At 39.5% G+C, this 16,259-nt stretch overlaps 2 protein-coding genes across 2 annotated transcripts; both read left to right on the forward strand.

The window, feature by feature from the left end:
• Nucleotides 1-12,951: 12,951 nt before the first annotated feature.
• On the forward strand, nt 12,952-13,122 carry LOC110311210 (keratin-associated protein 20-2-like). Its single transcript, XM_021184454.1, has one exon. The coding sequence runs from the start codon at nt 12,952-12,954 to the stop codon at nt 13,120-13,122; it is 171 nt and encodes a 56-aa protein (XP_021040113.1).
• Nucleotides 13,123-15,430: 2,308 nt separating this feature from the next.
• On the forward strand, nt 15,431-15,577 carry LOC110311222 (keratin-associated protein 20-2-like). The gene has a single exon (XM_021184467.1). It carries the CDS (start codon nt 15,431-15,433, stop codon nt 15,575-15,577), a length of 147 nt encoding a protein of 48 aa, XP_021040126.1.
• Nucleotides 15,578-16,259: the final 682 nt, after the last annotated feature.

Here is a 16,259-nt window from a genome sequence, read left to right on the forward strand (position 1 = left end):
CAAAAGGTACTCATGGAGGGACCCATGGCTCCAGATGCATACATAGCAGAGGATGGTCTTGTTGGGCATTACTGGGAGGAAAGGCCCTTGGTCCTGTGAAGGCTCAGTGCCCCAGTGTAGGGGAATGCCAGAGTGGGGAGGCAGGAGTGGATGGGTGGGTGGCTGGGGGAGCATCCTCATAGAAGCAGGGGTAGGGGGTATGGGTTAGGGAGTTTCGGGGGGGGGGGGGACTGGGAAAGGGGATAACATTTGAGATGTAAATAAAGAAAAGACCCAATGAAAAAGTTGGAGGTAGGCATGGGGAAAATCAGGGAGGGGAGAAGGAGAGGTGTGAATGACATAAATACAGTATCTGCTTGTGAAATTCTTGAAAGATAAATAATTTAAACTTATTTTAAAGACATAAAAAAGACATAGAGTGTTCTATTTTCAGCACTCTAGTTGATTCTGTATTTATTTTGGTTAATTTATATGACCTGATTTCATCAGTTGATGCAAATCATTAAGATAGTAAACTGCTTTTAAGCCTTTCTTGATGGAGTGGGGCATTTCTATTACTCCATTTTGTAAAAAAAAAAAAAAAAAAAAAAAAAAAAAAAAAAAAAAAAAATTCATTAAACATAGACCTATTCTTTGAGATATCTTTTCCTTAATTGTAATTCATGTTCAGGTTATAAGTAACCTGAACATAAAAAATGTGCTTTTATGTTCATTCTGAAAAAGCATAATATTCACTAAAGAAGAATATAGAAAATAATATTACTTAGAAAACACCAGAATTTATATAAGAGGAAAGTTAATTTTCTAATGGACAAAAACCATTTTTATAAGTGACAGTCTGTCAACTCGAGCACTAGGCTATATTTTGACCCTTGTTCTCTGCTTTTGACATGCAACTGCCCAAGAGCATCTAAAAAGGCTTAAGACACTAGACCCATGCAGAGAGATGTGGAATATCAGACACCTGTACTTGGACTGGAGTTGAATCATGACCAATATTTCAGTTTCGGACAGAGCACAGACAATGTGGTCTTCAGTTTTACAATGATATTCGTTTACCCAAGGGAGGAATATTGCACTTTTTGAGGAGCATTAACAATACATATTTGGAAAATTCTATATTTCACTAGTACAGTCACTTAAATACCAACTGGAAAGATAACGGCTAACAAATTTCAAAATGAAGTAAGAGATGGCAGAGTAACAACAAGGGAACTTACAGATATTCTACATAAAATACTCATGGTTTGCACTTCTCTGGAGGACATACTTATTTACCCATGATGATATACTGTTAGCTTTGAAGCTATGGGGTAAACCTCTAATCATGAACTCCATAGAGAGACACTCATCCATCCTACATGCACATCCGGCTGTGATGTGGATGTGTACAGCCACATAGAGCATGAGAGCATAAATAGCATGAGAAGACTGTCCCTCCAGTGTGACTTGTCATAGACAGTAACCTAACAAAAACACAGTGCTTCATGATTGGCCATTCACATTTCACAAGTTTCCCTGCTAAAGGTACCTCTTTGTATTATCAGGATCCCACCACTATGCCAAAAGGATGCTTGACTATGAGAGCATCTGTGTCCTTAATTAACTGTACATTCTTTAAAGGTGAGTTAATCCAAAGAATGAGGCTAACACCAGCCTGTGGTTTGTCCCTCCAGCCATGTAAAGTGTTGATCGCCAAAAGCAGCCAGTGACACTCACAAAGAGGATGCTGTCAATCCATTCAACTGAATCCTTACACTCTCAAAACTGAGATATGGTTGCTACTATAGAGGCCTGGGCAATGGCTACGGAGAGTATAGGTATGTCTGCTGTTCTCCAAGTTGCTGTGGAAGACATTGGTCTTAAGAATTCTATTGAGATGGAGCACTTAGCCTATAGAACTCTTTCTTCTACCTCCTCTTACACTTCCCACATGTCCATTCATGACATAAATAACTTACCTTGCTGAAGAGTAAAGACAAACAAGCAAACAAACACCACTGTAGTGCTGTGTTCATACTGAATGCTTCCCACATGCTAACTCAATATGTGTTATGGACATGAGCACACGGCTCTCAAGGGTTCCAATGTCTCAGACCCATAGGAACAGTAAAATGTCCCTGGGTCACACTCTGGAATGGTAACCTCATCCTGGTACAAGAGCAGATGTTGACAGTGTATACTGAAAGTGTCAACTGCATCCCTGATGCCTGCAGAAGGAGACTGTTCCCCACCGAGGTGACCTAATCTACCTCCTCTTTTTTCATGTTGTCTTCTTAGCAGTTGTTGTATCTCATTCAGGGAACAAGGTTAACCTGGCCCCAGTTTTCCCACCTATGTGCCTCTGTGCCTCTCGTGTTTTCATTCTCATCTCATCAGATAAGGCAATCCCTAAGCCATGCAAGACACAGCAGCTAAAAGTAGCTGTTGTAGAAGAAAGTGCACACATTTATAGAATACGTATTTTGTTCTTATGTGTGGTATCAATTTGTGTGCTGGGTAATGAGGTGAACCCAATTAATTACAACAGAGCACAGCCTGTCCTTCATTCAACCTTCCTGTCACTCTAAGAAAAGCAATGCTGTTTGATTTATATATACATCACTCTATTTAGCTAGCTTCTTTCAGTTAGAAGTAGATTAATGAATAAATTATCCTGAGTCAAATATAAAATAACTTATATTACTTTACTAGAATACATACAAAAGATTACCCGCAGAATACTTCCCATGTGTCTCCATGGTAGTTAAGCCTTACTCATTACGTCTATTATATTTCCAACCATCTAACCTTTGGCCACCTGACCCTGAGCCAGGCATGTAAAGCATTATAGTTTCTCACACTTTAAACTTTCTCTAATTGCTATTTTCTTTTTTTTTTTTTTTATATTTTTATTACATATTTTCCTCAATTACATTTCCAATACTATCCCAAAAGTCCCCCATAGCGCCCCCCACTTCCCTACCCACCCATTCCCATTCTTTTGGCCCTGGCATTCCCCTATATTGGGGCATATAAAGTTTGCAAGTCCAATGGGCCTCTCTTTCCATTGATGGCCGACTAGACCATCTTTCGATACATATGCAGCTAGAGACAAGAGCTCCAGGGTTCTGGTTAGTACATCATGTTGTTCCAACAATAGGGTTGCAGATCCCTTTAGCTCCTTGGGTACTTTCTCTAGCTTCTCCATTGGGGGCCCTGTGATACATCCAATAGCTGACTGTGAACATCCACTCCTGTGTTTGCTAGGCCCCGGCATCGTCTCACAAGAGACAGCTATATTTGGGTCCTTTCAGCAAAATCTTGCTAGTGTATGCAATGGTGTCAGCGTTTAGAAGCTGATTATGGGACGGATCCCTGGATACAGCAGTGTCTAAATGGTCCATCCTTTCATCACAGCTACTAACTTTGTCTCTGTAACTCCTTCCCTGGGTGTTTTGTTCCCAATTCTAAGAAGGTGCACAGTGTCCACACTTTGGTCTTCATTCTTCTTGAGTTTCATGCGTTTATCAAATTGTATCTTATATCTTGGGTATCCTAAGTTTTGGGCTAATATCCACTTATCAATGAATACATATTGTGTGAGTTCTTTTGTGATTGTGTTACTTCACTCAAGATGATGCCCTCCAGGTCCATCCATTTGGCTAGGAATTTCATAAATTCATTCTTTTTAATAGCTGAGTAGTACTCCATTGTGTAAATGTACCATAATTTCTGTATCCATTCCTCTGTTGAGGGACATCTGGGTTCTTTCCATCTTCTGGCTATTATAAATAGGGCTGCTATGAACATAGTGGAGCATGTGTCCTTTTTACCGGTTGGGACATCTTCTGGATATATGCCCAGGAGGGGTATTGCTGGATCCTCCGGTAGTACTATGTCCAATTTTCTGAGGAACCGCCAGACTGATTTCCAGAGTGGTTGTACAAGCTTGCAATCCCACCAACAATGGAGGAGTGTTCCTCTTTCTCCACATCCTCGCCAGCATCTGCTGTCACCTGAATTTTTGATCTTAGCCATTCTGACTGGTGTGAGGTGGAATCTCAGGGTTGTTTTGATTTGCATTTCCCTGATGATTAAGGATGTTGAACATTTTTTCAGGTGCTTCTCTGCCATTCGGTATTCCTCAGGTGAGAATTCTTTGTTCAGTTCTGAGCCCCATTTTTTAATGGGGTTATTTGACTTTCTGGAGTCCACCTTCTTGAGTTCTTTATATATATTGGATATTAGTCCCTTATCTGATTTAGGATAGGTGAAGATCCTTTCCCAATCTGTTGGTGGTTTTTTTGTCTTATTGATGGTGTCTTTAGCCTTGCAGAAGCTTTGTAGTTTCATGAGGTCCCACTTGTCAATTCTCGATCTTACAGCACAAGCCATTACTGTTCTATTCAGGAATTTTTCCCCTGTGCCCATATCTTCAAGGCTTTTCCCCACTTTCTCCTCTATAAGTTTCAGTGTCTCTGGTTTTATGTGAAGTTCCTTGATCCACTTAGACTTGACCTTAGTACAAGGAGATAGGAATGGATCGATTCGCATTCTTCTACATGTTAACAACCAGTTGTGCCAGCACCATTTGTTGAAAATGCTGTCTTTCTTCCACTGGATGTTTTTAGCTCCCTTGTCGAAGATCAAGTGACCATAGGTGTGTGGGTTCATTTCTGGGTCTTCAATTCTATTCCATTGGTCTATTTGTCTGTCACTATACCAGTACCATGCAGTTTTTATCACAATTGCTCTGTAGTAGAGCTTTAGGTCCGGCATGGTGATTCCACCAGAGGTTCTTTTATCCTTGAGAAGAGTTTTTGCTATCCTAGGTTTTTTGTTATTCCAGATGAATTTGCAGATTGCACTTTCTAATTCGTTGAAGAATTGATTTGGAATTTTGATGGGGATTGCATTGAATCTGTAGATTGCTTTTGGCAAGATAGCCATTTTTACAATGTTGATCCTGCCAATCCATGAGCATGGGAGATCTTTCCATCTTCTGAGATCTTCTATAATTTCTTTCTTCAGAGACTTGAAGTTTTTATTATACAGATCTTTCACTTCCTTAGTTAGAGTCACGCCAAGATATTTTATATTATTTGTGACTATTGAGAAGGGTGTTGTTTCCCTAATTTCTTTCTCAGCCTGTTTATTCTTTGTGTAGAGAAAGGCCATTGATTTGTTTGAGTTAATTTTATATCCAGCTACTTCACCGAAGCTGTTTATCAGGCTTAGGAGTTCTCTGGTGGAATTTTTAGGGTCACTTATATATACTATCATATCATCTGCAAAAAGTGATATTTTGACTTCATCTTTTCCAATTTGTATCCCTTTGATCTCCTTTTGTTGTCGAATTGCTCTGGCTAGGACTTCAAGTACAATGTTGAATAGGTATGGAGAAAGTGGACAGCCTTGTCTAGTCCCTGATTTTAGAGGGATTGCTTCAAGCTTCTCACCATTTACTTTGATGTTGGCTACTGGTTTGCTGTAGATTGCTTTTATCATGTTTAGGTATGGGCCTTGAATTCCTGATCTTTCCAAGACTTTTATCATGAATGGGTGTTGGATCTTGTCAAATGCTTTTTCCGCATCTAACGAGATGACCATGTGGTTTTTGTCTTTGAGTTTGTTTATATACTGGATTACGTTGATGGATTTCCGTATATTGAACCATCCTTGCATCACTGGGATGAAACCTACTTGGTCAGGATGGATGATTGTTTTGATGTGTTCTTGGATTCGGTTAGCAAGAACTTTATTGAGGATTTTTGCATCAATATTCATAAGGGATATTGGTCTGAAGTTTTCTATCTTTGTTGGGTCTTTTTGTGGTTTAGGTATCAGAGTAATTGTGGCTTCATAGAATGAGTTGGGTAGAGTACCTTCTGTTTCTATTTTGTGGAATAGTTTGTGAAGAACTGGGATTAGATCTTCTTTGAAGGTCTGATAGAACTCTGCACTAAACCCATCTGGTCCTGGGCTTTTTTTAGTTGGGAGACTATTAATGACTGCTTCTATTTCTTTGGGGGATATAGGGCTGTTTAGATCATTAACCTGATCTTGATTCAACTTTGGTACCTGGTATCTGTCTAGGAACTTCTCCATTTCATCCAGGTTCTCCAGTTTTGTTGAGTATAGCCTTTGGTAGAAGGATCTGATGGTGTTTTGGATGTCTTCAGGATCTGTTGTTATGTCTCCTTTTTCATTTCTGATTTTGTTAATTAGGATGCTTTCCCTGTGCCCTCTAGTGAGTCTGGCTAAGGGTTTATCTATCTTGTTGATTTTCTCAAAGAACCAGCTCCTTGATTGGTTGATTCTTTGAATAGTTTTTCTTGTTTCCACTTGGTTGATTTCACCCCTGAGTTTGATTATTTCCTGCTGTCTACTCCTCTTGGGTGAATTTGCTTCCTTTTGTTCTAGTGCTTTTAGGTGTGTTGTCAAGCTGCTAATGTGTGCTCTCTCTAGTTTCCTTTTGGAGGCACTCATAGCTATGAGTTTTCCTCTTAGAAATGCTTTCATTGCGTCCCATAAGTTTGGGTATGTTGTGGCTTCATTTTCATTGAACTCTAAAAAGTCCTTAATTTCTTTCTTTATTCCTTCCTTGACCAAGGTATCATTGAGAAGAGTGTTGTTCAGTTTCCACGTGAAGGTTGGCTTTCTATTATTTATTTTGTTATTGAAGATCAGCCTTAGTCCATGGTGATCTGATAGGATGCATGGGACAATTTCAATATTTTTATATCTGTTGAGGCCTGCTTTGTGACCAATTATGTGGTCAATTTTGGAGAAGGTACCATGAGGTGCTGAGAAGAAGGTATATCCTTTTGTTTTAGGATAGAATGTTCTGTAGATATCTGCCAGATCCATTTGATTCATAATTTCTCTTAGTTTCACTGTGTCCCTGTTTAGTTTCTGTTTCCATGATCTGTCCATTGGTGAAAGTGGTGTGTTGAAGTCTCCCACTATTATTGTATGAGGTGCAATGTGTGCTTTGAGCTTTACTAAAGTTTCTTTAATGAATGTGGCTGCCTTTGTATTTGGAGCATGGATATTCAGGATTGATAGTTCCTCTTGGAGGATTTTACCTTTGATGAGTATGAAGTGTCCCTCCCTGTCTTTTTTAATGACTTTGGGTTGGAAGTCAATCTTATCAGATATTAGAATGGCTACTCCAGCTTGTTTCCTCATGCCATTTGCTTGGAAAATTGTTTTCCAGCCTTTCATTCTGAGGTAGTGTCTATCCTTTTCTCTGAGATGAGTTTCCTGTAAGCAGCAAAATGTTGGGTCTTGTTTGTGTAGCCAGTTTGTTAGTCTATGTCTTTTTATCGGGGAGTTGAGTCCATTGATATTAAGAGATATTAAGGAAAAGTAATTGTTGTTTCCTGTTATTTTTGTTGTTAAAGTTGGCATTTTGTTCTTGTGGCTGTCTTCTTTTAGGTTTGTTGAGGGATTACCTTCTTGTTGTTTCTAGGGCGTGGTTCCTGTCCTTGTATTGGTTTTTTTCTGTTATTATCCTTTGAAGGGCTGGATTCGTGGAGAGATAATGTGTGAATTTGGTTTTGTCCTGGAATACTTTGGTTTCTCCATCTATGTTAATTGAGAGTTTGGCTGGGTATAGTAGCCTGGGCTGGAATTTGTGTTCTTTTAGTGTCTGTATAACATCCGTCCAGGATCTTCTGGCTTTCATAGTCTCTGGTGAAAAATCTGGTGTAATTCTGATAGGCTTGCCTTTATATGTTACTTGGCCTTTTTCTCTTACTGCTTTTAGTATTCTATCTTTATTTAGAGCATTTGTTGCTCTGATTATTATGTGTCGGGAGGTATTTCTTTTCTGGTCCAGTCTATTTGGAGTTCTGTAGGCTTCTTGTATGTTCATGGGCATCTCTTTCTTTAGATTTGGGAAGTTTTCTTCTATAATTTTGTTGAAGATGTTTGCTGGTCCTTTGAGTTGAAAATCTTCATTCTCATCCACTTCTATTATCCGTAGGTTTGGTCTTCTCATTGTGTCCTGTATTTCTTGGATGTTTTGAGTTAGGATCTTTCTGCATTTTACATTTTCCTTGATTGTTGTGCCGATGTTCTCTATGGAATTTTCTGCACCTGAGATTCTCTCTTCCATCTCTTGTATTCTGTTGCTGATGCTCGTATCTATGGTTCCAGATTTCTTTCCTAGGGTTTCTATCTCCAGTGTTGCCTCATTTTGGGTTTTCTTTATTGTGTCTACTTCCCTTTTTAGGTCTAGTATGGTTTTGTTCATTTCCATCATCTGTTTGGATGTGTTTTCCTGTTTTTCTGTAAGGACTTCTACCTGTTTGATTATGTTATCGTGTTTTTCTTTAAGGATTTGTAACTCTTTAGCAGTGTTCTCCTGCAATTCTTTAAGGGATTTTTGTGCTTTCTCTTTATTGTCTTCTGCCTGTTTAGCAGTGTTCTCCTGCATTTCTTTAAGTGTGTTATTAAAGTCCTTCTTGAAGTTCTCTATCATCATCAGGAGATATGCTTTTAAATCCGTGTCTAGCTTTTCCGGTGTGTTGGGGTGCCCTGGACTGGGCGAAGTGGGGGTGCTGGGTTCTGATGATGGTGAGTGGTCTTGGTTTCTGTTAGTAAGATTATTACGTTTACCTTTCGCCATCTGGTAATCTCTGGGGTTAGTTGTTATCATTGTCACTGTTTAAAGATTGGAGCAGAAGCTGTGTTCCACTCACCAGCAGTCTCTAAATCCTGCGGCGGGGGTCGTGGGTAGCTGACGGTACCCCGGTGCTGGTCCAGCCGGAAGAGGCCTGTGGTCCTACACAGGCCGTTTTTCTGCTTCCCTAACTAATGCAGTCTCTGGTCCCGCGTGCAATTGGATTGGAGCAGAAGCTGTGTTCCACTCACCAGCAGTCCCAAAATCCTGCGGCGGGGGTCGTGGGTAGCTGGCGGGTGTCAGGCAACCCTGTGCTCCCGCTACCCCAGCGCTGATCTGGCCGGATGAGGCCTGTGGCCCTACTCAGGCCGGTTTCTGCTTCCCTAACTAATGCAGTCTCAGGTCCCGCGCAATTGGATTGGAGCAGAAGCTGTGTTCCACTCACCAGCAGTCCCAAAATCCTGCGGCGGGGGTCGTGGGTAGCTGGCGGGTGTCAGGCAACCCTGCGCTCCTGCTACCCCGGCGCTGATCCAGCCGGATGAGGCCTGTGTTCCTACTCAGGCTGGTTTCTGCTTCCCTAACTAATGCAGTCTCAGGTCCCGCGCAATTGGATTGGAGCAGAAGCTGTGCTCCACTCTCCAGAAGTCTTAAGATCCTGTGGCGGTGTTGTGGGTAGCTGGCGAGTGTCAGCCGACCCTGCGCGCCAGCTGCCCCGGTGCTTTTCTGACCGGAAGAGGGTTGTGGCCCTATGTAGGCCGGATTTCTCTCTCCCCAACCAGAGCAGTCTCAGGTCCTGCGTGATTGGACTGGAGCAGAAGCTGTGTTCCACTCACCAGCAGTCCCAAAATCCTGCGGCGGGGGTCGTGGGTAGCTGGCGGGTGTCAGGCAACCCTGCGCTCCCGCTACCCCCTCTAATTGCTATTTTCAATATTCTATGAACAAATATCTTTCAGCACCTGCATCATGTATCTCTTTTCTCAACTGGAAGAAGAAAAAACAATGGTCCCAATACTCTGGAAATCCTACAGAAGAAAGGAAGAAAGAATTATAGGAGCCAGAAAGGTCAAGGACACCACAAAACACCCACATAATCAACTAACTAGGGTTCATAGGGGCTCACAGAGACTGAATTGATTCGGGGAGTCTGTAGGGATCTGATCTAGGATTTCTGTATATATGTTATGAATATGTAGCTTGGTCTTGTGAAAATCCTAACAGTGTGACTAGGGGATGTCTTTGACCCTTTTGTCTGTTTTTGACCCTTTTCCTCCTACTGGGTTGCCTCATCCAGGCATAATATGAAGGGATGTGCCTGGTTATTTTTTAAAGCTTCTACACTTGATCTTAGCCAAAAGGCCGAGAAGCGACTTTTTAAAGCTTCTACTTGTTTATTTATTTTACTTTCTTTTTTATTTTTTAATTTTTAATTGGTTATTTTTTTATTTATATTTCAAATGTTGTCCCCTCCTTTCCATCCACAAACTCCTATACCATCCCCCACGCCCTGCTTCTATGAGGGTGTTCCCTAATGCCCCCACCCACTCCTGCCTACCACCCTCACATTCCCCTAGGCTGGGGCATCAAGCCTCCACAAGACCAAGGGCCTTGCCTCTCATTGATGCCTACTGACCACGTAGTATGATTGTTTGATTGATACTCCGAGGAGGCCTACCCTTTTCTGAAAGGAAATAGCTAATGAATGGATCTGGGAAAGAGGGAGTTGATGGGGGGCGGGGGGGAACCGAAAGAAGAGTCAGGAGGCAAAACTGCAGTTAGGATGTAATATATGAGAGCAAAAGAAAACAGAAATATAGAAATGAGCAGGAAGGAAGGAAAGAAGGAAGGAAGGAAGGAAGGAAGGAAGGAAGGAAGGAAGGAAGGAAGGAGAGAAAAGAAAAATTGCAGTAGTGTGAAGGCCACTGGAAATAAGAGGAAACTCCTCAGAATAAGGTTGTGTTGGAGATTCTCCCAATCACACAATTAGAAAGTCAACTATGATGCCTCTATGAAAGCCATATGGGGAACAATAACATTTACAGGTTTGTGATACAAGGTGACATCAGTCAAATGATGTAAGTGGTAGATTGCACAATGAAATGAGCAGTAGATGAAGAGAACATAGAAAATTTTTAGATTTAAATCTTTCTTCACTGATTATATATATATATATTTATGATGAAACAAAAAATTAAAGGAAAAGACTAAAGTTAATATCTGATAATGATCTCTGCCTTACTAAATTGGCTTTTTTGACTCTGGACCTCCCCTATCAAAATGTCTATGATCGTTGCATATATTAAGGCTTTAAATGATGCGCAGCTGATAAAATTAGCTATATAGGTATGTATATATATATATATATATACATACATATATATATATATATATATATATATATATACAAACACACACACAGATATATGGGTAAATAGATGATAGATTAATAGATGACAGATGTATAGATAGAAGTATAATAGATAGATAGATAGATAGATAGATAGATAGATAGATAGATAGATAGATAGATAAGAGAGAATTAAACACCCATTTCACTCATTTTATTACCCTAGCTAGGTGTTTAAAGAGTATGCAGAAGAGTAAGAAGAAATAAAAGGGGAAAAGTGCTTCATAGTGTCTACACATCTATGACTGATTTCCTATTTAAAGATGAGAAGGTCTACCACTAACAAAGATTGTGGTATTTGGAGAGACTTAGAGTACTGAGCCATTGTAAAATGAGATGCTTAAGAAGTCCTCTGATGACTGCCTTGATGTAGACTTTTACCTTCTCTCTCTCTCTCTCTCTCTCTCTCTCTCTCTCTCTCTCTCTCTCTCTCTCTCTGTGTGTGTGTGTGTGTGTGTGTGTGTGTGTGTGTGTGTGTGTGTGTGTCAAACTTAATTGTCTATACTTTATGAGTCAGGATTTATAACTCGGTTGGCCAAGAATTCACTATGTAGCCTAGGACAGCCTCAAATTTCCTGGCAGCAGCTCCAGCCTCAGCGTCTCAAAGGCTAAGATTAGTGGTGTGAGATACCATATGCAGGTCATTGAGCTTTGCTCTCCACTAGATCTAATTTGCTTCAGAAAGCATTTCAAATATCTTTATGGAAATTTTAAACTAAATGAAATTATATCTTCCTATTGTCTTTTACTTCTGTTTACATTAATACTGTATGGATCAGATTCAAACTGAAGTACAGAAAAATCTCCACACTCTTAGATCCAGTTTAGAGTACATACACTTACATAGAAGGCTTGGGAGAAAAGTGGAAATAGAACTCAGGGCTGTGTAGCTACTACCAAGTGCCCTGGAACTTGGGTATATGTCCAGAAATTTTCCAGAAATTTCAAAATAGTCATACACCAATGTTCTCAGAAGAAAAAAAAATTACCTTCATTAGAATAAAAATATAGAGGGCTAGAGAGATGGCTTAGCGGTTAAAAGCACTGACTGCTGTTCCATAGGTCCTGGGTTCAATTCCCAGCAACCACATTGTGGCTCACAACCATCTGTAATGGGATCCAATGCCCTCTTCTGGTGTGTGTCTGAAGACAGCTACTGTGTATTCAATATACATAAAATAAATAAATAAATGTTTTTTTAAAAAAGAATAAAAATGTAAGATGGAGCAGGCAATTAAGCCATAATTTCTTTCACAGATACATCCTTACCACTTACATGTGAGATGACAAACAAAAGCATTGAACGACATATAGAGTTTGTGATCATAAAATGGTCATTGATTTTCTGGAGATTCAAAAATAATACATACATGAAATAAATCATTTATGAAGTCCTTGAATTCAGTATAAGTCTAAACTATGCTTATGCAAGATGTACACAGCCACTGAGTTGGCAACATAAACAAGATTCAGAAAATATAAACTTTCTATATGACTTATCCTAAGTTAGCAAAGTAATACACAAAGACCTTACTCCTATAGAGCATTGAAGGCAAGCAAATACTAGAAGCAGAAAAAAAAAATTTTTTTCTGATTTGCATTGTACCACAGAGTGCATTTATAAATACTTAACAAGTTAAATATAGATTAAGGCAGGCTTGAAAACAGAATCAGAATTTCACATTGGAGCTCTATAATTTGACTTTGAGATCCTGACAGAGGAACGCAATAATCTTAGTTATGCAGCCTAGTCTTTCCAGTAAATCATGAAATTCATAATGTCCTCTGAAGCACAGGCTTGATACGTGTCACACCTCAATGCCTGTGGTTTCAAACAACAACAACCCAGGTGTATAAAAGGCCCTTGACGGATGGTGACATCCAGACTCAAAGAACCTACCCGTGGTCTATAACTGAACACTCCACTCCTGACATCATGTGTTACTACGGCAGCTACTATGGAGGCCTGGGCTACGGCTATGGAGGCCTAGGCTATGGCTATGGCTGTGGCTGTGGCTGTGGCTATGGCTGTGGCTATGGTGGCTATGGTTATGGCTGCTGTCGCCCACTGTGTTGTCGAAGATACTGGTCCTGTGGCTTCTACTGAGAAATTTCTTCAGCTGCTCACACCAACTTTCTTCATATCAGAAGTTCTTAAATATCTTCATAAATTCCAACCTTACATGAAACTATTTGAAAAAAAAAGTACATGCTCACCAGATTCCACACATTCCATTTCACTGTATAAATATTGGCAGAGAAGCTACTCTTTCTCATGGTGATGTCACCACACACACAAAAAATTGTGATTCACTTTCATTCTTACCCTTCATATGAACGTATATGTTTTTAAATAAAATGTTTCCTTAAAATATTCTTTTCCTATAGTCTTATAGTTTTCCTAAATGTGGGATGACTGTTTATGTATTCATATCTATTGGGGGCATATGTGTGATTGTGTATAAAATATGGAAGGAGAGAGAGAGAGAAAGTGAGCGAGAGAGAGAGAGGGAGAGGGAGAGGGAGAGGGAGAGGGAGAGGGAGAGAGAGAGAGAGAGAGAGAGAGAGAGAGAGAGAGAGAGAGAGAGAGAGAGAGAGAGAGAGAGAGAGGATTCTTCAAATATTCCTCTACTGGTAGACCTTTTTATTATCTTCATATTGCTGCTATTGTTATTTCATAATAAAATTTTTTTCGGCTATTAGGAAAATGCTGAGAGTAAATATCTGGGGAAGAATGTTCAAAGTCCCTTCTATCGTGGGTGCCATCATGCACTTGTCCTTGTGAAATGTGTTGTCTTAACCTTATATGTCCCCTAACACCCATCTTTTTCTAATAGCCATTTTCATGTCAACCGTAGAGAACAACCTCATTGTGACTTTCAGTTGGGATTTGAAAATTCAGTCTTGATGATCTTGTGGATTTTCCTTTAGCGTGCTTGTGATAATTCTCTAACAGCTAAAATCTCATTTTCTTCATACTTTTTATTTTTAGATGTTCCACAAATGTTTTCGTTTCTGAATTCCTACTCTTTGTATAGAATAGTGTGTAGATTTTCTTGCTATGAGGACCATTTTTAGAAGGGCACAGCAGACTCTGCTGGGCTTTGTTTTGCTTTGTTGCATGTGATTTTTATGTCACATCCAATTGTTTATGAGAATTAGCAAAGAATTTTTGCATTATGTATTCATGTTTTTGTTCTTTTACGTTCTTACTAAACTTTGTACACTGTTTTTTGGCTAAATTAATGGTTTTCCCTCCCTCTTCTCAGAATAACCCCCTTTATTCCTGACCAAATTTGTATATGATTTTTATTTTTCTGTTTTTTTTTCTTAAATTTGTAAAGTCCAATTTAAACTGGCTAAATTATCTAGAATGGGTAGCTATCCCCTAGACTGTGGTGGACCTACCGAGGACCACACCACTAAAGAATCTGACTAACACATACTGCAATTTTGTCTTGCTTCATCTTGCTGCTACAACTTTTGTGAATTAATATATTAAACTAGCCTGATGTGTCTGATAAAAACATAATCCATTATCCTTTCAAATATTCTTAATATACTACTCTATCTCCTCCCTGGGGTGTGTGTGTGTGTGTGTGTGTGTGTGTGTGTGTGTGTGTGTGTGTGATTAGGGGCTGAGGATTCTATAGTCAATTCTGCATATTTAACAAGCTTTGGATCCCTGTGGTAATTATTATCCATTGAAAAAAGGCATGTCTCTGATCAACATTGAGAGGTATACCACTCTATATGTATAACAATATCATTCAATACCAAGAGCAAAATGAGCCTCTATTGTGTCATGTTCTTTGCTCTATCTACCAATGTAAACCCCATGAAAACTCATGGAACTTGAGCTAGGCTGATAATCAGATTAGTCCTCTTGTAACCTCTTGCCACTGCCACGAGGATCAAATTAAGGATTGATTGGATACTACTACAAGAAAGTGACTAGGAGGAAGGGCAGGGATTGAGATGTAAAGTGAATAAATAAAAATAAATTTAAAAAATTTAAAAAAGGAAAAAAATATCTTCTATTATGAGGTAATGAAAATCAACATATGTGAAAAAGAAGAAAACCGTGAAATGATGTATATCACCCGAGGGAATCATGCACTGTATTCTATAAACTCCATGAAGAATGACATGGAGACCTGAAAATTCTATCAGTTCCATAATTTGACCATGAGATCCTGAGGTAGGAGGACAAGTATCTCAGCTATGTAGCATTGTCTGTCCCGTAACTCTCAATACTTTTCTAAGGCACAGCACAGAGATGTGTGACGCTACAATACCTGTGGTTTCCCCAGCAACAACCCAGGTGTATAAAAGGCCCTTGACAGATGGTGACACCCAGACTCAAGAAACCTACTGCTTGTCTTTCTCAAACAACTTCTGACACTCCTGACACCATGTGCTACTATGGAGGATACTATGGAGGCCTGGGCTATGGCTATGGAGGCCTAGGCTGTGGCTATGGTTGTGGCTATGGTGGCTATGGCTATGGCTGCTGCCGCCCACTGTGCTGTAGAAGATACTGGTCCTGTGGCTTCTACTGAGGAGACTCAGCAGCTGCTTACTCCAACGTTCTTCACTTCACATATTCTTAAATATCTTCAGAAATTCCAAACTTAATATAAACCCTTAAAGGAATAATACATGAAGCACAGCATGTCCACCCAATTCCTCTTCTTTAATTTGACTGCATGATATTTTCAGCAATGCTCTTTATTGTCATCATTATGCCTTTCAAAATGTAATCTACCTGTATTCTTCCCCATTCTGTGAATATATACATATGCTTTAAATAAAGGACTTCCTTGAATATACTTTTTCTTATTGTTTTTTTTAATTTGAGATGTATGTTTGTGAATTTATATCTATTTGGTTGTAAACTTGTAATGGTTTTAAGACAAACATGGCAGTATTAAATGGGGAAGGAAAGAGAGCATGAGAGTATAGAGAAAGAAATGTTCTACTTAAATGTTCTTCTATTGGCAGACCTTTTAATTGTCTTCATATTTCTGCTATTGTGATATCACAATGAATCTATGAGTGCAGATCTTTCTCAAAGATCAAATCTTTTTGTCTGCAACTTAAATTTGGAGAACTAATACAAGTAGGTTCTCTATATACTTTGCAATATCCACAGTACCTCCTATGAATGCCACTATACATCATCTCCTCTGTAAGGGCTTTCCTTTACGTGTTCTCTAATACCCCCTTTTCTTCTAATATCCA

The sequence above is a fragment of the Mus caroli genome, unplaced genomic scaffold (genome assembly GCF_978045245.1).
Source record: "Mus caroli unplaced genomic scaffold, Mus_caroli_1 scaffold_17, whole genome shotgun sequence".
NCBI classification, from domain to species: domain Eukaryota; kingdom Metazoa; phylum Chordata; class Mammalia; order Rodentia; family Muridae; genus Mus; species Mus caroli.

Bases quoted from the DNA above. Each gene is read 5' to 3' on its own strand.
- LOC110311210 (XM_021184454.1), top strand. From the start codon at position 12,952: ATGTGTTACTACGGCAGCTACTATGGAGGCCTGGGCTACGGCTATGGA.
- LOC110311222 (XM_021184467.1), top strand. From the start codon at position 15,431: ATGTGCTACTATGGAGGATACTATGGAGGCCTGGGCTATGGCTATGGA.